The 27,741-nt window shown below is 46.0% G+C and overlaps 1 protein-coding gene across 1 annotated transcript in view; it reads right to left on the bottom strand.

The window, feature by feature from the left end:
- LOC121585846 (FH1/FH2 domain-containing protein 3-like) overlaps nucleotides 1-27,741 on the bottom strand; it is a 229,971-nt gene that overhangs the window by 74,179 nt on the left and 128,051 nt on the right. The window contains exon 4 of the mRNA XM_045226596.1: nucleotides 3,673-3,740. Coding sequence (XP_045082531.1) covers nucleotides 3,673-3,740 — 68 coding nt within the window. The remainder of the gene's footprint in view (nucleotides 1-3,672; nucleotides 3,741-27,741) is intronic.

The following is a 27,741-nucleotide window of genomic DNA, read 5'->3' as shown; positions in this document are numbered from 1 at the left end:
CAAAAGTATTCATCCCCATCAACCAAAACACACAGACCAGGCAAGGAGGGGATTAATCAGAGAGGCAACAAAGAGACCAAAGATAACCCTGAAGGAGCTGCAAAGCTCCACAGCGGAGATTGGAGTATCTGTCCATAGGACCACTTTAAGCCGTACACTCCACAGAGCTGGGCTTTATGGAAGAGTGGCCAGAAAAAAGCCATTGCTTAAAGAAAAAAATAAGCAAACCCATTTGGTGTTCGCCAAAAGGCATGTGGGAGACTCCCCAAACATATGGAAGAAGGTGCTCTGGTCAGATAAGACTAAAATTGAGCTTTTTGGCCATCAAGGAAAACGCTATGTCTGGCGCAAACCCAACAACTCTCATCACCCCGAGAACACCATCCCCACAGTGAAGCATGGTGGTGGCAGCATCATGCTGTGGGGATGTTTTTCATCGGCAGGGACTGGGAAACTGGTCAGAATTGAAGGAATGATGGATGGCGCTAAATACAGGGAAATTCTTGAGGGAAACCTGTTTCAGTCTTCCAGAGATTTGAGACTGGGATGGAGGTTCACCTTCCAGCAGGACAATGACCCTAAGCATACTGCTAAAGCAGCACTCGAGTGGTTTAAGGGGAAACATTTAAATGTCTTGGAATGGCCTAGTCAAAGCCCAGACCTCAATCCAATTGAGAATCTGTGGTATGACTTAAAGATTGCTGTAAACCAGCGGAATCCATCCAACTTGAAGGAGCAGGAGCAGTTTTGTCTTGAAGAATGGGCAAAAATCCCAGTGGCTAGATGTGCCAAGCTTATAGAGACATACCCCAAGAGACTTGCAGCTGTAATTGCTGCAAAAGGTGACTCTACAAACTATTGACTTTGGGGGGGGTGAATAGTTATGCACGCTAAAGTTTTCTGTTTTTTTGTCTTATTTCTTGTTTGTTTCACAATAAAACATATTTTGCATCTTCAAAGTGGTAGGCATGTTGTGTAAATCAAATGATACAAACCCCCAAAAAATATATTTTAATTCCAGGTTGTAAGGCAACAAAATAGGAAAAATGCCAAGGGGGTGAATACTTTCACAAGCCACTGTAATTCAGCTTGTTACAGTAGTATTTTATTTGCAGAACCTCATGTCCGCTTGCCTCCCCCTGCACTTTATGTTCTTCTCCTAGATGACAAAACCACCTGTGGCTCTCACACCTGTCGACGGCTCAGTCATTTAAGTACAGGAGGGAGGTTTTCAGCAGGCTTCGGAGTGGGCTACGCAACGCTTGGCTACGGGCTAGTGCTCAGGTGGGGAGTGAGGGGGAGAGGTGTGTGCGTGTGTGTGTTTGTGTTTGTGTGTGTGTATGTGTGGAATACACACCAGAGTGTTTCCAGGACAGCTTCTACATGCATCAATGATGGAGAGCCCAGTCATTTGGCAAAACCATTGTGTATACAAGTGTGTACTCACACAGAGAGAGAAAGTTCCAGACACACAGCTAGGCTGGAACTGAAATATTATACAGTCTGTGACAAAGAGCTGGAGACACTGTATCTTCTGATAACATTTAGGTATAGACCTGCAGCAGACAGCATTTTAACAGAGTTTCTTCATCCAAACGCATGGACGCACTATATTGATACAAGGTCTTTAGGGGAGAGGTTACTCGAGTGCATTCGTTTGTGTTTGTGTGTGTGTGTGTGTGTGTGTGTGTGAGTGTGTGTGTGTGAGTGTGTGTGTGTGTGTGTGTGTGTGAGTGTTTGTGTGTGTGTGTGTATGTGAGTGTGTGAGTGTTTGTGTGTGTGTGTGTGTGTGTGGTGACATACTCTTCCTCCAAACCAGACCTAGTCATTCCAAGTGTCCACAGCCACAGTGATGCGTCCTGATCTATTCCTGTATTCTCTGTCAACATCTGTTGCTCTCGTTCCCTTCCAACGGTCTCCTGAAGTGATGGTTAACACTCCCCCTCTTGCCTCCCCCCTCTAGTCTCCCCCTCTAGCCTCCCCCCTCTAGCCTCCCCCTCTAGCCTCCCCCTCTAGCCCCCCCCTCTAGCCCCCTCTCTAGCCCCCCCTCTAGTCTCCCCCTTTAGCCTCCCCCCTCTAGCCCCCCCCTCTAGCCTCCCTCTCTAGCCTCCCCCTCTAGCCCCCCCTCTAGCCTCCCCCTCTAGCCTCACCCTCTAGACCCCCCTCTAGCCTCACCCTCTAGTCTCCCCCCTCTAGCCCCCCCCTAGCCTCCCCTCTAGCCTCCCCCTCTAGCCTCCCCCTCTAGCCTCCCCCTCTAGCCTCCCCCTCTAGCCTCCCCTCTAGCCCCCCTCTAGCCTCCCCCTCTAGCCCCCCACTCTAGCCTCCCCCTCTAGACCCCCCTCTAGACCCCCCTCTAGACCCCCTCTAGCCTCCCCCTCTAGCCCCCCCTAGCCTCCCCCTCTAGACCCCCCCTCTAGACCCCCCCTCTAGCCTCCCCCTCTAGCCCCCCTAGCCTCCCCCTCTAGACCCCCCTCTAGACCCCCCCTCTAGCCTCCCCCTCTAGCCCCCCTAGCCTCCCCCTCTAGACCCCCCCTCTAGCCTCCCCCCCTCTAGACCCCCCTCTAGACCCCCCTCTAGCCTCCCCCTCTAGCCCCCCTAGCCTCCCCCTCTAGACCCCCCTCTAGACCCCCCCCTCTAGCCTCCCCCCTCTAGCCCCCCTAGCCTCCCCCCTCTAGCCCCCCCACTCTAGCCTCCCCCCTCTAGCCCCCTCTAGCCTCCCCCTCTAGCCTCACCCTCTAGACCCCCCTCTAGCCTCACCCTCTAGTCTCCCCCTCTAGACCCCCCTAGCCTCCCCCTCTAGCCTCCCCCTCTAGCCTCCCCCTCTAGCCTCCCCTCTAGCCCCCCTCTAGCCTCCCCCTCTAGCCCCCCACTCTAGCCTCCCCCTCTAGACCCCCCTCTAGACCCCCCCTCTAGCCTCCCCCTCTAGCCCCCTAGCCTCCCCCTCTAGACCCCCCTCTAGACCCCCCTCTAGACCCCCCTCTAGACCCCCCCTCTAGCCCCCCTAGCCTCCCCCCTCTAGCCCCCACTCTAGCCTCCCCCTCTAGCCCCCCTCTAGCCTCCCCCTCTAGCCTCACCCTCTAGACCCCCCTCTAGCCTCACCCTCTAGTCTCCCCCTCTAGCCCCCCTAGCCTCCCCCTCTAGCCTCCCCCTCTAGCCTCCCCCTCTAGCCTCCCCCTCTAGCCTCCCCTCTAGCCCCCCTCTAGCCTCCCCCTCTAGCCCCCCACTCTAGCCTCCCCTCTAGACCCCCCTCTAGACCCCCCTCTAGACCCCCCTCTAGCCTCCCCCCTCTAGCCCCCCCTAGCCTCCCCCCTCTAGACCCCCCCTCTAGACCCCCCTCTAGACCCCCCCTCTAGCCTCCCCTCTAGCCTCCCCTCTAGCCTCCCCCTCTAGACCCCCCCTCTGTTCAGACAGCTAGGGAAAATATTACTGTACAGTGTGTGTGTTTGTGTTAAGTATGTTTGTATGAGCACTTGCTGTACAAAGCATGTGTGTGTGTGTGTGTGTGTGTGTGTGTGTGTGTGTGTGTGTGTGTGTGTGTGTGTGTGTGTGTGCCACATGGGAGAATGTGTGATAGTTAATGATAAACAACAGCCAGTAGTAGACTAACGCTGCAGTATTAATTCATCTGCCATTCTCAGGGTGCTGCTAAGACAAAAGGGAGGGGAACATTACCTGAAAGATCTGCTTGAGGGAAAACAGGGCTCTCCTCAGCTCTCGTCCATTTGAGTTGTAGAGTTTCTCTAAAAGAAAGAAAGAAAGAAAGAACGAAAGAAAGAAAGAAAGAAAGAAAGAAAGAAAGAAAGAAAGAAAGAAAGAAAGAAAGAAAGAAAGAAAGAAAGAAAGAAAGAAAGAAAGAAAGAAAGAAAGAAAGAAAGAAAGAAAGAAGAAAGAAAGAAAGGATCCGTTTACAGTCACACACAGCTGCGGTACTTTTCCATGTCAATGACTCAAGGAAAAAGCTAACTAAGCAAAGGCTTACTGTCCAAGAGATTGGAGAGGTAACCCTGCATGTGTGAGTGAAAACCAGCGTGACAGAGTTCCTCCTGTCAATGCCAGAGGACCTGTGAAGGACTGATAGCTACCATCCAGCTTGGTTGTGTTCAATTGTTCTGGTTTTCTGTGAAATTTGCTATTTTGATTCAGAGTCCATGAACTATAACCTTTCAGTAGAATATTCTGTCACATTTCATTAATGCTAATACACATCTTGTCCAGTAATAGTTTGACTAGTTGCTTTGGGCCAGTGAGGAGAGAAATGCCGAGGGAAAGGAGACTGTACATTTTAGTCATTTAGCAGACGCACTTATCCAGAGCGACTTACAGTTAGTGAGTGCATACATTTTTCATACTGGCCCCCCGTGGGAATCGAACCCACAACCCTGGCGTTGCAAGCTCCATGCTCTACCAACTGAGCTACAGGAGGCCTAGTTCAGAGAAGCACATCTATGAAGAGTTAGAAAACACTGGACTTTTCCTGCTGACAGAACTAACTCTATCTGCCTCCACCGTGCAAAGCCACTACTACCATACAGATAATATAAAACTGTGACTGGCTACTACACTGACTGACTTATGACCAGACCACACAGGTCAGCTTACCAACATGTAGCTACACTCATGATTCAATGTGTAATGTTGTTGTGCAAAGGCTAAAGGGTTTCCAAAAGAAAATGATTCATTGCTAATTGGTATGGTTATGAGGACTCTTGGTACATTGCATTACTTCCAAAAACTCTTAGGTGTTCTCATCCTTTCAGGGTATGTTGAGATCTTTCAACATGGCGTTGCATTTCAGGTGTTGTTCATTGTCTCACCATTGGGAGGCAGTGTTGAGCAGTAGAGCGTGACTCCAGTCTATTTTGATGCAGTGCTGCAGTGGAGGTACACTGTACCACTACCACACAGGCTGCTGCTGCTTGGAGAGTCTCTACACTGACTCAGCGAAAGCTGTGTCACTGCTGCAGATAGCAACATACACCATATCCTACTGTAGTCTCCTTCAGCTCTACCTCTCTCTCTCTCTCTCTCTCTCTCCCTCTCCCCATTTTTCTTTCTCTCTGTTTCATCTCTACCTCTCTCTCTCTCTCTCTCTCTCGCTCTCAGCCCCCATCTCTCTCGCTCCCTCGTTCAGCTCTACCTCTTCTTTCTTCTTCCTCACTCATGTTTTCCTCCTTATCATGAACACAGATGCGTTTGGTCTCCAATGACCTCTGACCTGTCTGCTCCCTGTTTTCACACTCTCACATTACTTAGACCTCAATAATTATGCTACCCTCCTTCTTCAAGCCAAAGTGAGAGGCCCAGGTGACCCCTGTGTACGATCACACACACACACACACACACACACACACACACACACACACACACACACACACACACACACACACACACACACCTTTCACCGTAGCAGGAAGGGGCCTCATCAGTAACATATATTCTGTCATGTTGCTCTACGGCCTAACAAGACAACTCATTATAACATATATTCTGTCATGTTGCTCTACGGCCTGACAAGAGAACTCATTATAACATATATTCTGTCATGTTGCTCTACGGCCTGACAAGAGAACTCATTATAACATATATTCTGTCATGTTGCTCTACGGCCTGACAAGAGAACTCATTATAACATATATTCTGTCATGTTGCTCTACGGCCTAACAAGACAACTCATTATAACATATATTCTGTCATGTTGCTCTACGGCCTAACAAGAGAACTCATTATAACATATATTCTGTCATGATGCTCTACGGCCTAACAAGAGAACTCATTCAAATTCCATCACTGTCCTGATCATTGTGGCACTGGAGAGTTTGATTTCTTCCTTACTGTTGGTGCGTATGTGTGTGTGTTTGCACGTGCACGTGCATGTGCATGTGCATGTGTGTGTGAGATTATGAGTCATGAACATCAGACCCTAACACAACCCAACGCTGTCCGTTGAAACCTCTTACGTCTATGAGTGATCTGTCTATACAAACAGCTGGCCCTAATTCTATTCAGAAGGGTGAGAAACACACACAGTCTCTTGGCTGGATGGTGGATGGGGCATATGCTTGAGATTCACAGCACAGCAACAGACCTCTATTCATCATTGTTGTTTTCAGTCATAGATTAAATCCCTTCCCAGCTGAAGGTCTGAGTTTGTGTGTGTGTGTGTGTTTGTGTGTGTGTGTGTGTGTCTGCCAGCTCTGTGGGCACACATAGATTCTTCCAGAGACACCGTTAGCCAGCAGTATAGCCCAGACACAGCCAATGCCTAACAGACCCCCTCACTCCTCTCTCTCTCTCTCTCTCACACACACACACACACACACACACACACACACACACACACACACACACGTCAGACAGCACTTGTCCGTCAGCAAAGACTTAGACAACACCCAACCCCCACAGAAAAGCCCTAATGCAAGCACTTTGCACGTCGCGCATACACACACCACGCATACACGCACACACACACACACGCACGCACACACGCACGCACACACTGTTGAGGAAAACGATGTATTGCTGAACAGTTGCAAAGGGGATTCCTCAGTTGGTCGGAGGTTGGCTTAGTGGCTCTGGACTGACTGGGCTGTGTTCCAGGACACATGTTGAGGGATGTACTGACTGGGCTGTGTTCCAGGACACATGTTGAGGGATGTACTGACTGGGCTGTGTTGCAGGACACATGTTGAGGGATGTACTGACTGGGCTGTGTTCCAGGACAAATGTTGAGGGATGTACTGACTGGGCTGTGTTCCAGGACACATGTTGAGGGATGTACTGACTGGGCTGTGTTCCAGGACACATGTTGAGGGATGTACTGACTGGGCTGTGTTCCAGGACACATGTTGAGGGATGTACTGACTGGGCTGTGTTGCAGGACACATGTTGAGGGATGTACTGACTGGGCTGTGTTCCAGGACAAATATTAAGGGATGTACTGACTGGGCTGTGTTCCAGGACAAATGCTGAGGGATGTACTGACTGGGATGTGTTCCAGGACAAATGTTGAGGGATGTACTGACTGGGCTGTGTTCCAGGACACATGTTGAGGGATGTACTGACTGGGCTGTGTTCCAGGACACATGTTGAGGGATGTGCTGACTGGGAGTGTTCCAGGACACATGTTGAGGGAGGTGCTGACTGGGAGTGTTCCAGGACACATGTTGAGGGATGTACTGATTGGGCTGTGTTCCAGGACACATGTTGAGGGATGTACTGACTGGGCTGTGTTCCAGGACAAATGTTGAGGGATGTGCTGACTGGGAGTGTTCCAGGACACATGTTGAGGGATGTACTGATTGGGCTGTGTTCCAGGACACATGTTGAGGGATGTACTGATTGGGCTGTGTTCCAGGACACATGTTGAGGGATGTGCTGACTGGGAGTGTTCCAGGACAAATGTTGAGGGGTGTGCTGACTGGAGGTGTTCCAGGACACATGTTGAGGGATGTGCTGACTGGGATGTGTTCCAGGACACATTTTGAAGGATGTGCTGACTGGTCTGGGCAGGGCTGTGTTCCAGGACACATGTAGAGGGATGTGCTGACTGGGCTGACTGGGCTGAGCTGTGTTGCAGGACACATGTTGAGTGATGTCCTTACTGGGCTGTGTTCCAGGACACATGTTGAGGGATGTACTGACTGGGCTGTGTTCCAGTACAAATGTTGTGGGATGTGCTGACTGGGAGCGTTCCAGGACACATGTTGTGGGATGTACTGACTGGGCTGTGTTCCAGGACACATGTTGAGGGATGTACTGACTGGGCTGTGTTCCAGGACACATGTTGAGGGATGTGCTTACTGGGCTGACTGGGCTGAGCTGTGTTGCAGGACACATGTTGAGTGATGTCCTTACTGGGCTGTGTTCCAGGACACATGTTGAGGGATGTACTGACTGGGCTGTGTTCCAGTACAAATGTTGTGGGATGTGCTGACTGGGAGTGTTCCAGGACACATGTTGTGGGATGTACTGACTGGGCTGTGTTCCAGGACACATGTTGAGGGATGTACTGACTGGGCTGTGTTCCAGGACACATGTTGAGGGATGTACTGACTGGGGTGTGTTCCAGGACACATGTTGTGGGATGTACTGACTCGGCTGTGTTCCAGGACAATCAAATGTGTTCACATTCACTCAGGGAGTTGGTGTGTGTGTGCGTGTGTACTGTAGACTGCCTGGGGCCAGTCTGTGAATATGACCTACATCTGATGATGATGCACCCTGGGTAGACACATAGTGAACCAACACAATATCTAGATTATGATGGAACACAGGGCTGGGGTATTCCATGCTGGAGGAGAGGAAACACACATTCTGAAACATTCAATGCCATACATGGCTGAGATCGGGACACAGATCAGATTACTCCTGGTCTTTTAAAAGAGTATGTCCCAGTAACCTACTGGTATCAACACCCACCAGATATAAATCTGCAGTGAAGTGAGGAAATATTTACAGGGGCACACCGATACGCAGCTCTATGCATCATGGTAAAGAAATGTCACATACTGTGTGAATCGCCCCAAAAAAGGATGTTTACTGTACAATGTTGTACAGGGGAATTTTCCCATGTTGACTCAACATGAAAAAGTGACGAAGCAAAGGGAAAATGTTGTTGTCATACAGACGGTTGGGGTCTACAGTATACAGTAAGTCAGTTTACTGGCTACTGTTTCACTCCTTACATCACCAAAGATCCTGTACAGTTGAGCTGGATGCCAGGAGACAATGGACACATTCTCCCCTTATGATATAAGCTTTGTAGGGACCAACATTTCTTACATTTCCATACCCATAGCAACACAATCCTACCACATTCCCATCACGCTCCTCTTTCAGGAGGAGATCTGGGCCCATAGGAGAGCTGGATTGCTGATCTAGGATCAGATTTCTTATTTTTTATCATAATTTATAAGATAATATGGGCAGGGAGGACCTGATCCTTGAACAGTGCTCCTACTCTCAGATACTTTATGAACATGGGCCCTAATGGCAGGTATCCCAGATACTGTATGTCGTGAAAGTAAATCAGCAGATTCATCAGTCTCTCTGCCAGTTGGCACCACGTCCCCATCACCATCCCTATCACCATGTTTCTGCTGCGGTAGGGGCACTGCCTGTCCTGATGACTCTCCTCTTTAGTCTGCACCATGTGTGGGAAAATCAAAGCCTCCTGCAGCATGCAGGTTGTGACAGGGTCATAACCATGGTGACGATGACTCAGAGTTGAGATGTGGGATCTGATCACTGGAGGGTGGAGAGGGAGGACGGTTATGTAGGTTACTCATCACACCTTCCCCTTGCTAAAACGATTAAGATGATTAATACCGTAGTTCTACTTTCATGTTAGAGCGTTGATCGTGAATCAACCGTCTGTATTTCCAGTCAGACATTTATTGTTTTTTATTCTCGGATGTAAGATGGTTATCTGGTCATTCACTTAAATAAATAAATAGCTTTCTACAGAAATGATCAAATAATAAAGTCAAACGTCAAATGATACATGATCATCATTCAATAAAGCCTGGGTCAGAATCAACCATCGCTGACAAAACAGTGTCACTGATGATCCACTTCCTGATTCCACTTGTAGTGATTCCACTACAACAAGGACAGTGATTTTCCTCATCAGCCAGGAGGCTGCCAGTTTTAGCACTAATCCTAGAGGAGCATGTTTTAGGAGGGGGGATAGAGGGGCCAGACGCCAAGCCAATCAGAGATGGCATGGTAGTCAACATTCCTCCACAGTGTATCAGTGGCGTTTGCACAAAGGCTCTGTGCTCCTCATCTTAGGCCTGAAGTTCGGCCTGCAATAAAACTGTCAGGGAGTTATTCCTGCCCGCCACAAAATGAAGCCCTTCTGTAGAAACAGACAGCTCTTTCCCCTGTCCGCAGTCCGCACACCGGCGCGCCTCCCAAAGAGGCCCTCCTTTAATGAGAAATAGCTCAGCTCAGATTAGTTCCATACCAGCTGGCACAGATAAGTGGCCGCAAAGTATGGGCCTTTTTTTAAACATCACTGTATTTGAGCAGAGGAAGAAAAAACACAAAGTGGAGAAGAGAGGAAACTAGGTATTCTGTTGGTTGGAACTGGAACTGGACCCTGACTCTGGAATCCTATTACCTTCAAAACCTCCTTCTTCTTCCCAGAGAGAAGACGGCACAGACTTGCATTTGTCATTCACAGAGAGGTTTGCCAAGCCAAATCTATGGCTGGCAGAATGGAAGGTGATGGCATACAGTGCATAAAAGGATTTTGTAATAAATAAAACATCCAGGGAAAGGAGCTATACCAAACAAACCAGAGTTCAGGTGGCATAAGAGATGAAATACCAATGGGAGACAAATCACAGCAGCCAACAAGGTATACAGCCAGATATGCATATACTGTGTTAGCCTGTTGAGCTAAAGCCTTAGCTTACACAAGTCTTACAGATCTTAGGCACGGTTACTCATTATGTGAGCTTAATTCACTGAACCACCTCTGTTACACTGGCAACGTGAAACAAGTACCTCACTGACAGAGAGAGAGAGAGAGAGAGAGCGAGAGAGAGAGAGAGAGAGAGAGAGAGAGAGAGAGAGAGAGAGAGAGAGAGAGAGAGAGAGAGAGAGAGAGAGAGAGAGAGAGAGAGAGAGGGTGCAGCTGAGGTCATCAACCACATTCCTGACCTTTCAGTCTTGCCTCTTACCTAAGGCTTCTTTCACGTACAACAAGCTTTTGAGCTAGTAAAAACTGATGACTGAATAAGATGAAAGCTGTATCACTGTTATAATGTTCTGTATCCTGCAGCTGTGTGCCTTTGTCCAACTACACCTCTGTCAGTGCATGGTACTGGAATAGCCACAGGGATGTTATGATCTTAAAATGACAATAATTACTGAGGTAGTAAAATATGAATGGCTATAATCACCTATAATCTCCTCCCTTGCCGTGTGGAGAGAGAGGAAAGATGTTCTGGGCTCTGACACAGAGGCAAGCCTGGAATTTACAGGATTAGTCCTCTCACCCTAAGAACCGACAAACCAACAGACAGACACACAAACAGAGACAGACAGACACCTCTGGACCAGTGCTGCCTCAATACTGGACAATAACCTTTCACAAACAGATTTTCACAAGCTCTGGTCTTTACAACTGTTGTCATAACCAATATCCAATAATAATTTCTGTAGACAGTCATGTGACACATGTTAACTTTTTCTTACTATGAAGTGTAAATGTTACGCCCTTAACTTTATGACTCTATCCCTCTCATTGGTAGAGAGCTGGTAAATGTATGAGCATCTTTTGTCGGTTTAACGATTAACTCAGTATACCTGCACTCTTTCCTTCCACATACACACAAACACACGCTGAAGCACATTCACTCCCTCACTTTCACGCCTTTATTACCAACAATTCCATAAAATGTAAAGGATGACTAGCACTGCTCAGGCTTTGCACAGCAGGCATAACACATAAACCATTTCCAAGGGCCAGCCAGGAAACCCACAAAGACCCCACTGGGTCGGACAGACCCAAGAACGCTGCTATAAATTAACCCTGCGCTGCTTTCAGGAGAGCTCTTAGACAAGAGGAGGGGTTGAGGTTGTTGAGGTTGTTGTCTGTAAAACTGAATTCCGAGTGGGCCCCTGTTTACAACGTCTATTAGTCTGTATAGTCTATCCATCCTCTATGGAGGACAGGGAGGCACATCTGAGCCATTGAGACAGGAATAGAACTGACGTAGTGTATAGACCAGAGGAGGCTGGTGGGAGGAAATATAGGAGAACGGGTTCATTGTAATGGTTGTAATGGAATTAATGGAACGGAGTCAAACAGTGGTTTCCATGGTTTCCATATGTTTGATGTGTTTGATATGTTCCATATATCCCATTCCAGCCATTACAATGAGCCCCTCCTATAGCTCCTCCCACCAGCCTCCTCTGGTCTATACGTATGACCATATGAACTCAAACTAGAGCAGACAAACACAAACACAGCGTCTTTACTCTAACTGGGGCACAGACATTGTTACACAGACAGACACACTGGATTCATACGATACAGACAGACACACTGGGCCCATAGGAGACAGACAGACACACTAGGTCCATAGGAGACAGACAGACACACTGGGTCCATAGGAGAGAGACAGACACACTGGGTCCATAGGAGACAGACAGACACACTGAGTCCATAGGAGACAGACAGACAGATACACTGGGCCCACAGGAGACAGACAGACACACTGGGTCCACATGAGACAGACAGATACACTGGGTCCACAGGAGACAGACAGACACACTCGGTCCACAGGAGATAGACAGACACACTGGGCCCATACGATACAGACAGACAGATACACCGGGTCCATAGGATACAGACAGACAGATACACCGGGTCCATAGGAGACAGACAGACACACTGGGTCCATAGGGGACAGACAGACACACTGGGCCCATACGATACAGACAGACAGATACACCGGGTCCATAGGATACAGACAGACAGATACACCGGGTCCATAGGAGACAGACAGACACACTGGGTCCATAGGATACGTACAGACACACTGGGCCCATAAGATACAGACAGACAGATACACCGGGTCCATAGGAGACAGACAGACAGACACACTGGGCCCATAGGAGACAGACAGACACACTAGGTCCATAGGATACGTACAGACACACTGGGCCCATAGGATACAGACAGACAGATACACTGGGTCCATAGGAGACAGACATACTGTACACACTGGGTCCATAGGACACAGAAAGACAGACACGCTGGGTAGGACACACTCATAGGATACAGGGTCAGCACACCTGTGACTTGTAAAGTGGCAGATATTGTATTCGGTGCCACTGATTGGACAGATGTTATCCTTAGTGAAGGCACTGTAGCCCATCTTGTTTGGGAAAAGAATGACAAGCAGTTCACCTCTTAAGGATCGGACCCTTTTTTTCAATTTTCGCCTAAAATGACATACCCAAATCTAACTGCCTGTAGCTCAGGACCTGAAGCAAGGATATGCATATTCTTGATACCATTTGAAAGGAAACACTTTGAAGTTTGTGGAAATGTGAAATTAATGTAGGAGAATATAACACATTAGATCTGGTAAAAGATAATACAAACAAAAAAACATGCGTTTTTATTTTATTTATTTTTGATCATCTTTGAAATGCAAGAAAAAGGCCACAATATAATATTGCAGTTTAGGCGCAATTTAGATTTAGGCCACTATATGGCAGCATTGTGTGTGCAAAGTTTCAGATTGATCCAGTGAAGCATTGCAATCCTGGACTATTTTGTATCAAGTCTGCCCAAATGTGCCGAATTGGTCAATTGATACATTTTCAAGTACATAACTATAGAGAACATACACAAATGCTATGGTAATACAAAATGCAAGTTTACACACTCCCAGGAATGTCATACATGATGGATCATTAGCTTATACACTAACTTTCACACATCTAGATGGCCGGGCGGGGTGGGTATGGAGCCAGAGACACCAGGGGTTCAAACTGTAGAACCCAGTTCCTACATTTGAATATAAAAATGGATTTGATCAAACAAAACTATGCTACATTTTATCTCTGGGACCCTTAGGATGACAAATCAGAGCAAGATTACTGAATGTAAGTACCTTATTTGTATCAAACCAGTTGCCGTGATAAGTTTTATGTTGTTGTGCCCTCTCTTCAAACAATAGCATGGTATTGTTTCACTGTAATAGCTACTGTAAATTGGACAGTGCAGTTCGATTAACAAGAATGTAAGCTTTCTGCCCATATAAGACATGTCTATGTCCTGTAAAGTTTACTGTTACTTACAACAGTCATGCTAATCACATTAGCGCATGTTAGCTCAACCGTCCCGTATATGGGACACCGATCCCGTAGAGGTTAACCTTGTTTCAGGGGTTTATAGGGCTATGATGATGTTGGAGGTTGTAACGATATTCTATTGTGAGGTGAATGACTCACTAGTTATGTAGGGCAATCTCTGGAAATGGAGTGTGAACTCATTTGGGCTTTACAGTGCATTCGGAAAGTATTCAGACCCTTTTACTTTTTCCACATTTTGTTAAGTTTACAGCCTTAATCAAAAATGAATTTAATAAATATGTTTCCTCCTCAATCTACACACAATACCCCATAATGACAAAGAGAAAACAGACTTTTAGAATTTTTAGGAAATGTATTAAACCTAAAAAAACAGAAATACCTTATTTACATAAGTATTCATCCCCTTTGCTATGAGACTCGAAATTGAGCTCAGGTACATCCTGTTTCCATTGATCATCCTTGAGATGTTTCTACTTGATTGGAGTCCACCTGTGGTAAATTCAATTGATTGGACATGATTTGGAAAGGCACACACCTAAGGTCTCACAGTTGACAGTGCAAGTCAGAGCAAAAATCAAGCCATGAGGTTGAAGGAATTGTCTGTAGAGCTCCGAGACAGGATTGGGTCGAGGCATAGTTCTGGGGAAGGACAACAAAAAATCTCTGCAGCATTGAAGTTCCCCAAGAACACAGTGGCCTCCATCACTCTTCAATGGAAGAAGTTTGGAACCACCAAGACTCTTCCTAGAGCTGGCCGCCCGGCCAAACTGAGCAATCGGGCGAGAAGGGCCTCGGTCAGGGAGGTGACCAAGAACCCGATGGTCACTCTTCTTGGTCACTATGAAGGAGCTTCAGAGTTCCTCTGTGGAGATAGGAGAATCTTTCAGAAGGACAACCATCTCTGCAGCACTCCACCAATCAGGCCTTTATGGTAGAAATGGCCAGACGGAAGCCACTCCTCAGTAAAAGGCACATGACAGCCCGCTTGGAGTTTGCCAAAAGGCACCTAAAGACTCTCAGACCATGAGAAACAAGATTCTCTGGTCTGATGAAACCAAGATTGAACTCTTTGGCCTGAATGCCAAGCGTCACGTCTGGAGGAAACCTGGCACCATCCCTACGGTGAAGCATGGTGGTGGCAGCATCATGCTGTGGGGATGTTTTTCAGCGGCAGGGACTGGGAGACTAGTCAGGATCGAGGGAAAGATGAAAGGAGCAAAGTACATAGAGATCCTTGATGAAAACCTACTCCAGAGCACTCAGGACCTCAAACTGGGGCAAAGGTTCACCTTCCAACAGGACAACGACCCTAAGCACACAGCCAAGACAACGCAGGAGTGGCTTCGGTACAAGTCTCTGAATGTCCTTGAGTGGCCCAGCCTTAGCCCGTCTTGAACCCGATCAAACATCTCTGGAGAGACCTGAAAATAGCTGTGCAGCGTCCAAACCCATCCAACCTGACAGAGCTTGAGAGGATCTGCAGAGAATAATGGGAGAAACTCCCCAAATAATAATATAATATAATATGGCATTTAGCAGACGCTTTTATCCAAAGCGACTTACAGTCACGTGTGCATACATTTTTACGTATGGGTGGTCCCGGAATACAGGTGTGCCAAGCTTGTAGAGTCATACCCAAGAAGACTCGAGGCTGTAATCGCTGCCAAAGGTGATTAAAAAAGTACTGAGTAAAGGGTCTGAATACTTATGTAAATGTGATATTTCAGCATTTTATTTTGAATAACTTTGCACAAATTTCTAAAAACCTGTTTTTGCTTTGTCATTATGGGGTATTGTGTGTAGATTGATGAGGGGAAAAAACGGTTGAATCCATTTTAGAATAAGGCTGTAAAGTAACAAAATGTAGAAAAAGTCAAGGGGTCTGAATACTTTCCGAATGCACTGTATATCCTATCCACTTGAGCACTAGCACAACAACTGTTGAGTACATGTGGAAGCAGCCCATCACCCCCCACTGTTGTTTACTTTACGTGGCTAAACTCTGGTGTGCGATGAATGCTACAGAGTACATTTCTCTCGACGACCCAGACCCTCGTAGAATAGCAAACTGCTTCATTTCAATGTGCTTGATTCATTCGCCTATGCACTGACAACTGTTTGTCCAAGTTTAGGAAATCTAGTGCTGGAGCAGGTAAGAATGACATACTGCCTACTCCATTATATACCATACCGCCTACTCCATGATATACCATACTGCCTACTCCATGATATACCATACTGCCTACTCCATGGATATACCATACTGCCTACTCCATGGATATACCATACTGCCTATTCCATGATATACCATACTGCCTACACCATGGATATACCATACTGCCTCCTCCATGATATACCATACTGCCTCCTCCATGATATACCATACTGCCTCCTACATGGATATACCGTACTGCCTACTCCATGGATATACCATACTGCCTACTCCATGATATACCATACTGCCTCCTTCATGGATATACTGTACTGCCTACTTCATGGATATACCATACTGCCTACTCCATGATATACCATACTGCCTACTCTATGATATACCATACTGTCTACTCTATGATATACCATACTGCCTCCTCCATGATATACCATACTGCCTACTCCATGATATACCATACTGCCTACTCCATGATATACCATACTGCCTACTCCATGATATACCATACTGCCTACTCCATGGATATACCATACTGCTTACTCCATGATATACCATAATGCCTACTCCATGATATACCATACTGCCTACTCCATGACATACCATACTGCCTACTCCATGACATACCATACTGCCTACTCCATGATATACCCTGTATTGTACTCTGTTACTGTCCTGCCCACTCATGACCTTTAACGCAGTGGTCAGAGATGGTTGCTCAGAGCTCAGTCCCAGTCTGGATTTAGCCATGTTGTGGAGCCTATACTACTGGGCAGTCTGTGCAGCCTGGGCCACATAGTCTGTGAGAGAGAGGTGAGTGTGGTTGGCCTCTAAGCCTGAGGTCAGCCAGAACCATCTGGGAGAGAGGAGGAGAGAGCGAGAGAGTGAGCGACAGAGAGAGCCGCAGCACTGCCTGCCCTGCACAGACAGAACTAGCCCCATCATCTTTCATTTGTTCTCCTGGTATTTTTATGACAACTCACCAGGTTAATGTGCAACGGGCCCTCCCTCTCTCTCTCTCTCTCTCTCTCTCTCTCTCTCTCTCTCTCTCTCTCTCTCTCTCTCTCTCTCTCTCTCTCTCTCTCTCTCTCTCTCTTCTCTCTCTCTCTCTCTCTCTCTCTCTCTCTCTCTCTCTCTCTCTCTCTCTCTCTCTCTCTCTCTCTCTCTCTCTCTCTCTCTCTCTCTCTCTCTCTCTCTCTCTCTCTCTCTCTCTCTCTCTCTCTCTCTCTCTCTCTCTCTCTCTCTCTCTCTCTCTCTCTCTCTCTTTCTCTCTGTTCCTAATTTATGGAGAGAAAGCAGCAGTAATTTGGGAGGGGGACCTCCCAGCATGGGTATAGGCTACTTTGTGGAACTGGAGGGCTTCTCTGCTTTCATCTTTCCCCTGTGGAACCCAAACATGAGGTGGATGATGGGTCAATAAAAGGAGATGAATGCAGCAGGGGGGAAATCATTAGGAAGTTATGCAGGTGAGAATGAGATCACTCCATATGAATCTAAGCTTTGAGTGCAACCAGAAAGGAAACAATTAGTGTAACAAATGTTCAAGTTTACTAGATCAGTTATCCACACACACACACACACATACATACACAAACGGACAGACATGCACGCACGCACACACATGTTCGTTTACAGTTTGCACAGAAGAATAAAGACATTAATTAATTTGTTCCTGCCACTTGGAGTTTCTTCAAATGGTTGGGGAGAATTGATGGGAGACAGATGGGGAGAATGGTTTTGATTAGAGAAAGCCAAGCACGGCCACACAGACAGACAGACAGACAGAGAGAGAGCGAGAGAGAGAGCGAGAGAGAGAGAGAGAGAGAGAGAGAGAGAGAGAGAGAGAGAGAGAGAGAGAGAGAGAGAGAGAGAGAGAGAGAGAGAGAGAGAGAGAGAGAGAGAGAGAGAGAGAGAGAGAGAGAGAGAGAGAGAGAGAGAGAGAGAGAGAGAGTGAGAGTGAGAGTGAGAGTGAGAGTGAGAGTGAGAGAGAGGAGAGAGAGAGAGAGAGAGAGAGAGAGAGAGAGAGACTGTGGGGTTCTGTCATATTGGGACCAGGCTTTACAGGAAGGCCTGGCTACTCTACCCACAGGGCTCCACTGTCCCTGAACTTCCTTACCCAAGGGGGAACAGGGAAACTGCATCTGCATCAAATCACCACTGGTCACCTCATTGACTTTACATAAAATCAAATTGTATTTGTCACATGCGCCGAATACAAAAATCTAATCAAATTGTATTTGTCACATGCACCAAATACAATAGGTGTATACCTTACCGTGAAATGCTTACTTACAAGCCCTTAACCAACACTGCAGTTCAAGAAATAGAGTTAAGAAAATATTTACTAAATAAACTACAATAACATATAAAAAGTAACACAATCAAATAACAATAACGAGGCTATATACAGGGGGTACCGGTACCGAGTCAATGTGCGGGGTACAGGTTAGTCGAGGTAATTTGTACATGTAGGTAGGGGTAAAGTGACTACATTTACGTCATTTAGCAGACGCTCTTATCCAGAGCGACTTACAGTTAGTGAGTTCATACATTATTTTTTAAATATATTTTTTTCATACTGGCCCCCTGTGGGAATCGAACCCACAACCCTGGCGTTGCAAACACCATGCTCTACCAACTGAGCTACATCCCTGCCAGCCATTCCCTCCCCTACCCTGGACGACGCTGGGCCAATTGTGCGCCGTCACATGGGTCTCCCGGTCGCGGCCGGCTACGACAGAGCCTGGATTCGAAACAGGATCTCTAGTGGCACAGCTAGCACTGCGATGCAGGGCCTTAGACCACTGCGCCACTCGGGACTCTGACTATGCATAGATAATAAACAGCGAATAGCAGCAGTGTAAAAACAAAGGGGGGGGCTGTCAATGTAAATAGTCTGGGTGGCCATTGGATTAATTATTCAGCAGTCTTATGGCTTGCGGGTAGAAGCTGTTAAGGAGCCTTTTGGACCTAGACTTGGCGCTCCGGTACCGCTTGCCGTGCGGTAGCAGAGAGAACAGTCTATGACTTGGATGACTGGAGTCTTTGACAATTTTTTGGGCCTTCTTCTGACTCTGCCTAGTATATAGGTCCTGGATGGCAGGAAGCTTGGCCCCAGTGATGTATTGGGCCGTACGCACTACCCCCTGCAGCACCTTACGTTCAGATGCCGAGCAGTTGCCATACCAGGCGGTGATGCAACAGGTCAGGATGCTCTTGATTGTGCAGCTGTATAACTTTTTGAGGATCTGGGGACCCATGCCAAATCTTTTCAGTCTCCTGAAGGGGAAAAGGTGTTGTCGTGCCCTCTTCACGACTGTCTTGGAGTACAGTTGAAGTCGGAAGTTTACATACACTTAGGTTGGAGTCATTAAAACTCGTTTTTCAACCACTCCACAAATTTCTTGTTAACAAACTATAGTTTTGGCAAGTCGGTTAGGACATCTACTTTGCATGACACAAGTAATCTTTCCAACAATTGTTTGGACAGATTATTTCACTTATAATTCACTGTATCACAATTCCAGTGGGTCAGAAGTTTACATACACTAAGTTGACTGTGCCTTTAAACAGCTTGGAAAATTCCAGAAAATTATGTCATGGCTTTAGAAGCTTCTGATAGGCTAATTGTCATCATTTGAGGTGTACCTGTGGATGTATTTCAAGGCCTACCTTCAAACTCAGTGCCTCTTTGCTTGACATCATGGGAAAATCAAAAGAAATCAGCCAAGACCATAGAACAAATATTGTAGTTCATCCTTGGGAGCAATTTCCAAATGCTTGAAGGTACCACGTTCATCTGTACAAACAATAGTACGCAAGTATAAACACCATGGGACCACGCAGCCGTCATACCGCTCAGGAAGGAGACGCGTTCTGTCTCCTAGAGATGAACGTACTTTGGTGCGAAAAGTGCAAATCAATCCCAGAACAACAGCAAAGGACCTTGTGAAGATGCTGGAGGAAACAGGTACAAAAGTATCTATATCCACAGTAAAACTAGTCCTATATCGACATAACCCGAAAGGCCGCTCAGCAAGGAAGAAACCACTGCTCTAAAACCGCCATAAAAAAGCCAGACTATGGTTTGCAACTGCACATGGGGACAAAGATCGTACTTTTTGGAGAAATGTCCTCTGGTCTGATGAAACAAAAATATAACTGTTTGGCCATAATGACCATCGTTATGTTTGGAGGAAAAAGGGGGTTGCTTGCAAGCCGAAGAACACCATCCCAACCGTGAAGCACAGGGGTGGCAGCATCATGCTGTGGGGGTGCTTTGCTGCAGGAGGGACTGGTGCACTTCACAAAATAGATGGCATCATGAGGAAGGAAAATTATGTGGATATATTGAAGCAACATCTCAAGACATCAGTCAGGAATTTAAAGCTTGGTCGCAAATGGGTCTTCCAAATGGACAATGACCCCAAGCATACTTCCAAAGTTGTGGCAAAATGGCTTAAGGACAACAAAGTCAAGGTACTGGAGTGGCCATCACAAAGCCCTGACCTCAATTCTATAGAAAATGTGTGGGCAGAACTGAAAAAGCGTGTGCGAGCAAGGAGGCCTACAAACCTGACTCAGTTACACCAGCTCTGTCAGGAGGAATGGGCCAAAATTCACCCAACTTATTGTGGGAAGCTTGTGGAAGGCTACCCGCAACGTTTGACCCACAATTTAAAGGCAATGCTACCAAATACTAATTGAGTGTATGTAAACTTCTGACCCACTGGGAATGTGATGAAAGAAATAAAAGCTGAAATAAATCATTCTCTCTACTATTATTCTGACATTTCACATTCTTAAAATAAAGTGGTGATCCTAACTGACCTAAAACAGGGAATTTTTACTAGGATTAAATGTCAGGAATTGTGAGAAACTGAGTTTAAATGTATTTGGCTAAGGTGTATGTAAACTTCCGACTTCAACTGTAGGTATCGGTAAAAGTGACTAGGCAATCAGGATAGATAATAAACAGAGTAGCAGCAGCGTATGTGTCTGAAAGATTGTGAAAGTGTGTCTATGTGTGAGTGAGTGCGTGTGTGTGTGTGTGGTATCAATATGCATGTGTGTGTGTGTGTTTTGTGTGTGTGAGCGTATGTGTATGCCAAGTTCCTCGGTGTACACATCACTGACAATCTGAAATGGTCCAACCACACTGACAGTGTGGTGAAGAAGGCGCAACAGCACCTCTTCAACCTCAGAAGGCTGAAGAAATTCGGCTTGGCCCCTAAGACCCTCACAAACGTTTACAGATGCACAATTGAGAGCATCCTGTCGGGCTGTATCACCGCCTGGTATGGCACTGCACCGCCCACAACCGCATGGCTCTCCAGAGGGTGGTGCGATCTGCCCAACGCATCACCGGGGGCACACTGCCTGCCCTCCAGGTCCTACAGCACCCGATGTCACAGGAAGGCCAAAAAGATCATCAAGGACATCAACCACCCGAACCACGGCCTGTTCACCCCGCTATCATCCAGAAGGCGAGGTCAGTACAGGTGCATCAAAGAGGGGACCAAGAGACTGAAAAACTGCTTCTATCTCAAGGCCATCAGACTGTTAAATAGCCATCACTAGCCGGCTACCACCCGGTTGCTCAATCCTGCACCTTAGAGGCTGCTGCCCTATATACATCACTGGTCACTTTAATAATGGAACACTAGTCACTTTAATCATGTTTACATACTGCTTTACTCATCTCATATGTATATACCGTTTCTATTCTACTGTATTTTAATCAATGCCACTCCGACATTGCTCGTCCTAATATTGATATATTTCTTAATTCCATTATTTTACTTTTAGATTTGTGTATTGTTGTGAATTGTTAGACACTACTGTACTGTTGGAGCCAGGAACACAAGCATTTCGCTACACCCGCAATAACATCTGCTAAATATGGATATGTGACCAATAAAATGTGATTTGATTTTGATTTGTGTGTGTGTGTGTTGGAGTTTCAGTGTAGTATGTATGAGTGTGTGGGTAGAGTCCAGTGAATGTGCATAGAGCCAGTGATAGAGAGTCAGTGCAAAAAAAAGGGGGTCAATGCAAATAGTCCAGGTAGGCATTTGATTAAGCTGTTCAGGAGCCTTTTTGGTCCCAGACTTGGTACCGCTTGCTGTGCGGTAGCAAGAGAGAACAAACAGTCTATGACTTCGGTGGCTGGAGACTTTGACAACTTTTAGGGCCTTCCTGGAAGGAAGTACATCTGTTGATCAGGTGAGGTTTGAGATACTGGCCGTGTCCAAATACCCTAAATAGTATGCGTAAAAAGACAGTCTTATAGTTTGTGCAATTTCCGAATGTGTAATCTAATGCGCCATTGCGTTGACTGCCAGCATTCATTAATTTTGGTACAGCTCGTCAATTTATCTGATCATTAGCTGTTATCAGCTGTGAGTCGGAAAAGATGAGTGAATTCTTCTAGATCTAACGCCGAAATTAGCACACAGTTTAAGTATGTAGTACACTAGTATGGGTATTCGGACACGGCCACTGTAAGAGCTTTGTCTTTTTCCATCCTGTAATACTGTTTCTTAAGGACCCAGAACTTATTTGCATTGCAGTGGTAGAATATGGTCACAGCTAGTGGACGGCTAGTCCAGCTGTAGGAATTATTAATAATAATAATTTGGGGGGGCATTTTAGTTTTTGGTTAAAAAAAGACTAAAATCACCAGGAATTCAGCAAAAACATTGTATAATTTAGGAAATCTGTTCCTAAGTATTCCCACGAATAAAAAAAGAGACATGTAATCCTGTCTCAATGTAACCAAGGTATGAAATTATTGTTATTTTCAAAAATACTTTTTGGGGGGGCTTAGTTGTGGTCAGTGTACAAATTATTATGATTATGTTCCGGCCCCCCGACCATTCGCTCCGACAGAAATCGGCCTGCAGCTGAACCTAGTTGTCTACCCCTGATCTAAATGAATGAACCCCAACCTAAATTACCTTCAGCTCTGTCAAGAAAATGTATTTGAAAGCTTGACTCTGCATGAGCGACAGCAGATATTTGGAGGGCAAAAATGCTAATAAACCTGCTCAATACATGCTGATTGGATTTCCTTCAAGGATGGTGTACCATGACTTCCTCTAAACAGAGAGTGGGGGAAACTTTGGTGTCCATTCAAATCTCACGGGAATCGTGGAGAGGTTGGGTTTCTGGGCTTCGACACACTGCGTGTGTGTGTGTGTGTGTGTGTGTGTGTGTGTGTGTGTGTGTGTGTGTGTGTGTGAGTGTGCGCGTGTGACACCCTATCCTGGCAGGGCCACCTGATACCCTGTCATACCTCAGCCAAGTTCCCATAAACCCCAGCCAGCCTAGACCATGGAGCTGAGGCACAATGTCCCTCATGAAACCTGTGAAATCAGATCTCTCTGCTTATTTATGTGTTTATAGAAAACATTCATTGTAATGGTTTCTGCTTTGTCAGGTTATAATGGATTCTTTACAGAAGGCCTCAATGGTCCGTGCTCGGCTAGATTAGTGTAGTTGGGTAGTTGGGGCAAAGTGCTCAGCTAATTTAGAGTATGTTCGTAAAACTGTTATTGCTCATTAGAAAGACTGGAAAACATTTGGAAACATACTAAAAAAGCATTATGAAATACAAAGCCCTATATGAGCGTCAGTGGCGGTCAGTGCCGTTTAAGATGAGGGATGATGCTATTTTTTTAAATGAGCATGGCCTTATTTCTATTACAACATATTGGATGACTGTCATTCATATTACATTCACCCAGCTCAATGTAACATCGATAGGTTTAGGCTACTACATGATACTCAATTTTTCCCTGTACCCATCATAAGGTTGCTACAACCTAGCCTATAAATGAAAGTTTACAATGTAGGTGCACAGAACGAGAGAACTTTGAGTAATCAAGGTGACAGACATTGACACATTCAATACAGCCTTGCACACTCTTGCCTGCATCTAGCTGATCTACGGTGTAATCATTAGTCCAACAGTTGCAAGTGAGAGTTTCTATTGGACAAAATCAGGTATGTTTATGCCCGTTTCGTTCTGTTTAAGAAATGTTTTTCAACAGAATCGGCAGAATGAATACACCCCTGATCACACGCAAACACAGTTCACTTTCACAGCAGCCATATAAAAACAGCATGATCACTTTGCTCATTGTATACATAATTCCTTCTTGCAACTATCTACGCGCTCTCCTCCTCTCACCTTTCCCTTCGCTTGTGGACTTTAGTGCACAACACATCAGCTGTCTGTGACCAGTCAAAAAAGAACTTTACAAGCTAAACCTTCATATCATAACCGCTAACCGCTACACACAGCCTACATCATTGTTACGTCATAGTCAACATACTAGAACTAACGCATTAGTAAAGCCGCTAGAATCATGCAGAACAGTGTACAGTCAGAAAGCAGTTTAGTAGTTATATCGGCGGGCCCCGGTGGCAATAAATTAATAAAACCAAAAGCTTACCTTGACTTGGAAGAGTTCCAGTGTTAGATAGCCATAGCCAGCTAGCTAACATAGCATCCCTCTCTGTTTGAGCCGAGTGTTTGAGTAGGCTAAACTAGCTAGCTGCATTCACTAGCTAAGTGAAAGAGAAAAAAAACATATATATACAGTATATAGCTAGCTCTCTCTCTCGCTCCCTCTCTCTCGCTTTTCCTTAATTTTGGAATAAATTAATTTGTTCAAAACTGTTAAACTATTGTCCTTCTTTCTCTTCGAGTCAACTACTTACCACATTGTATGCACTGCAGTGCTAGCTCGCTGTAGCTTATGCTTTCAGTACTAGATTCATTCTCTGATCCTTTGATTGGGTGGACAACATGTCAGTTCATGCTGCAAGAGCTCTGATAGGTTGGAGGACGTCCTCTGGAAGCTGTCATGATTACTGTGTAAGTCTATGGAAGGGGGTGAGAACCATGAGCCTCCTAGGTTTTGTATTGAAGTCAATGTACCCAGAGGAGGACAAAAGCTAGAGAGATAGAGAGAGAGAGAGACAGAGAGAGAGAGAGAGAGAGAGAGAGAGAGAGAGAGAGAGGCATGGAGGGCTGCACGGCCAAAGTGTACATGCATTAGTACCTGCCCTCTAATGAGTCATCACTTAGCTGCCAGGTGGGTTGACTCTCACCCGCCTCCCCACTTCCATCCCCACTTCCCTCCCCACTTCCCTAATGGGACCAGGAGAACATGGTGTGTTAGGTGTGTTGACATAGACTTTGTAGCACATACTGTATCATCAGTACCATGGTAACATTCTGTATCATCAGTACCATGGTAACCTACTGTATCATCAGTACCATGGTAACATACTGTATCATCAGTAATGTGGTAACATACTGCATTATCAGTACTATTGTAACATACTGTATAATCAGTACTATGGTAACATACTGTAACATCATTACCATGGTAACATACTGTATCATCAGTACTATAGTAACATACTGCATTATCAGTACTATTGTAACATACTGTATAATCAGTACTATGGTAACATACTGTATCATCAGTACCATGGTAACATACTGTATAATCAGTACTATGGTAACATACTGTATCATCAGCACCATGGTAACATACTATATCATCAGTACTATGGTAACATACTGTATCATCAGTACCATGGTAACATACTGTTTCATCAGTACCATGGTAACATACTGTATAATCAGTACCATGGTAACATACTGTATCATCAGTACCATGGTAACATACTGTATCATCAGTACCATGGTAACATACTGTATCATCAGTACCATGGTAACATACTGTATCAACAGTACTATGGTAACAGATGAATTCATCAACAGCCCATGACAGATAGAGGTTGTGCTAAGCTAGTTACTGTAAAGGTACCCATTCCATTTAAGATGATCCTTTTCAAAGTTGTTTCTATGGAAATTGTCTTTCAGAAGCCATTCTGATTCCTGTTCTGTTCTGTTAGCCTATTTTGTGTTTGGGCAGGGCTCAGAGAAGGCCAGTCCACATGTGTCCCTTGGCAGCCACCATAGCCCTAAATCCCTATATGAAAACCTGCCAAGTACTTATTGATGCTGAAAGGCTCGGATTTCAAAGCCCTGTCCATCTATCCAAACAGCATTACACATGTGGCTGTGTATATAGCAGCGCCTTCTAACGCCGCGGTACCCTCGTAAAAAGCGGAGTCCCCAAAAAGCAGGTGCTCTGTGCAGGCTGCAGCATTTACAATCTGACTGCATCAGAGCTTTTCATTTCACCACGATCTTCATCATGTTGTTGATGGGTTTCAGGCTTGTCCTTCTTCCTAAGCAGGGGATAGAAAACCTTTCCTGAACATTAACCCAATGACTCCCTCCCTCCCATTCCTCCATCTTTCTTTACCCCCTCCATCTTGCTTTCCTCTGTTCTCTCTCTCTCCGAACCTGACACAGTGAGAAATATAGAGCCTCCGCAAACGACCCTTCAAACAGCTCCCGCGTAAAGGCTGCATCCATTTCAGTACCGGGTCAGGCCAATGTGGAGACAGACAGACAGACACACACAGCTCTGACACAGCGCCACAACTCATCTCCACCTCAGCCGTGCTGTGTGTCGGAAAAACAGATGTTAGCCAAGATACTCTGCCTCTTTGTCAAAACACCTGGTTCGTGCACCAAGAGGGATCAAATCTATTTTCCAGTCAGACTGATACCACTCACAGGATCATGTCGACCTGAACCAAACTGTTCTGGCTTGGATATTTTCCTTTATCCTTTCCAGCAACTATGTTGGATGCGTAACCACTAACCAGGCTAGCGCAGTACAGCTCAGCTCGGTTCGGCTCATCTCAGCTCCGTAGTATGAAAAGGGTATGAGCGTGTTTTCCTCCCCTGTTGTCCCCTGAGTATGGATGACCTTTGACACCTGTCTGTCAGTGAGTTATCTACCAGTGGAGTACCATCTAGTTAACCTGACATCCAGCCACTGTATTGAGCTCTACCTCCTGTTGTCACGATGACCTGCTTCCATCTTCCATCCCATAATGACCCAGGGTAATTACTTCCCCATGACTGACTGAGACATCTCTGATATGGACTGTAGGGAGCCACAGATAGATAGGGATCTGGCAGTGACAGGAAGGCCAGGTAGAATCCAATTAGGGACAGGCGACTGAGTGAGTAAAGTGTCACCGACAGGCTCCATGTTGGCACTAACATGTTGCTGTTGTTGAACCAGTGTCCAGAGAAAAAGCCTTTTGTCCTACATCACATGACAATGTCTATACTTGTTTCATATGGAGTGAATTTACTCTGTCTTGTGCCTTGGGATATAATCGCAGAGTGTTGAGACTGTTCAAGGGTTTACATTTCAAATTTTGTTCAGATTTGATTCACTGATCGACCGATACATGATACCGAAACGTGTCCCCAAATCCTCCAATCAGAAAGCGTGTGATCTGCAGTGCTAACACCTGTAGCAGCATGGAGAGAGAGCTGTGTGAAACTCCTCTGGAACAAACCAACATGTCAGAGGGGGATGGAGGCTTCCAAGCTGGGGGTGCATGTGTGTGTGATGGATAATCAGGCTGTGGGGAGGGCAGAGGGCCGTACAGATCTTACAGGGTCTCTCTCTCTCTCTCTCTCTCTCTCTCTCTCTCTCTCTCTCTCTCTCTCTCTCTCTCTCTCTCTCTCTCTCTCTCTCTCTCTCTCTCTCCTCTCTCTCTCTCTCTCTCTCTCTCTCTCTCTCTCTCTCTCTCTCTCTCTCTCTCTCTCTCTCTCTCTCTCT

The sequence above is a fragment of the Coregonus clupeaformis genome, chromosome 17 (genome assembly GCF_020615455.1).
Source record: "Coregonus clupeaformis isolate EN_2021a chromosome 17, ASM2061545v1, whole genome shotgun sequence".
Taxonomy (NCBI): domain Eukaryota; kingdom Metazoa; phylum Chordata; class Actinopteri; order Salmoniformes; family Salmonidae; genus Coregonus; species Coregonus clupeaformis.
This window is presented reverse-complemented; position numbering and strand designations above follow the sequence as displayed.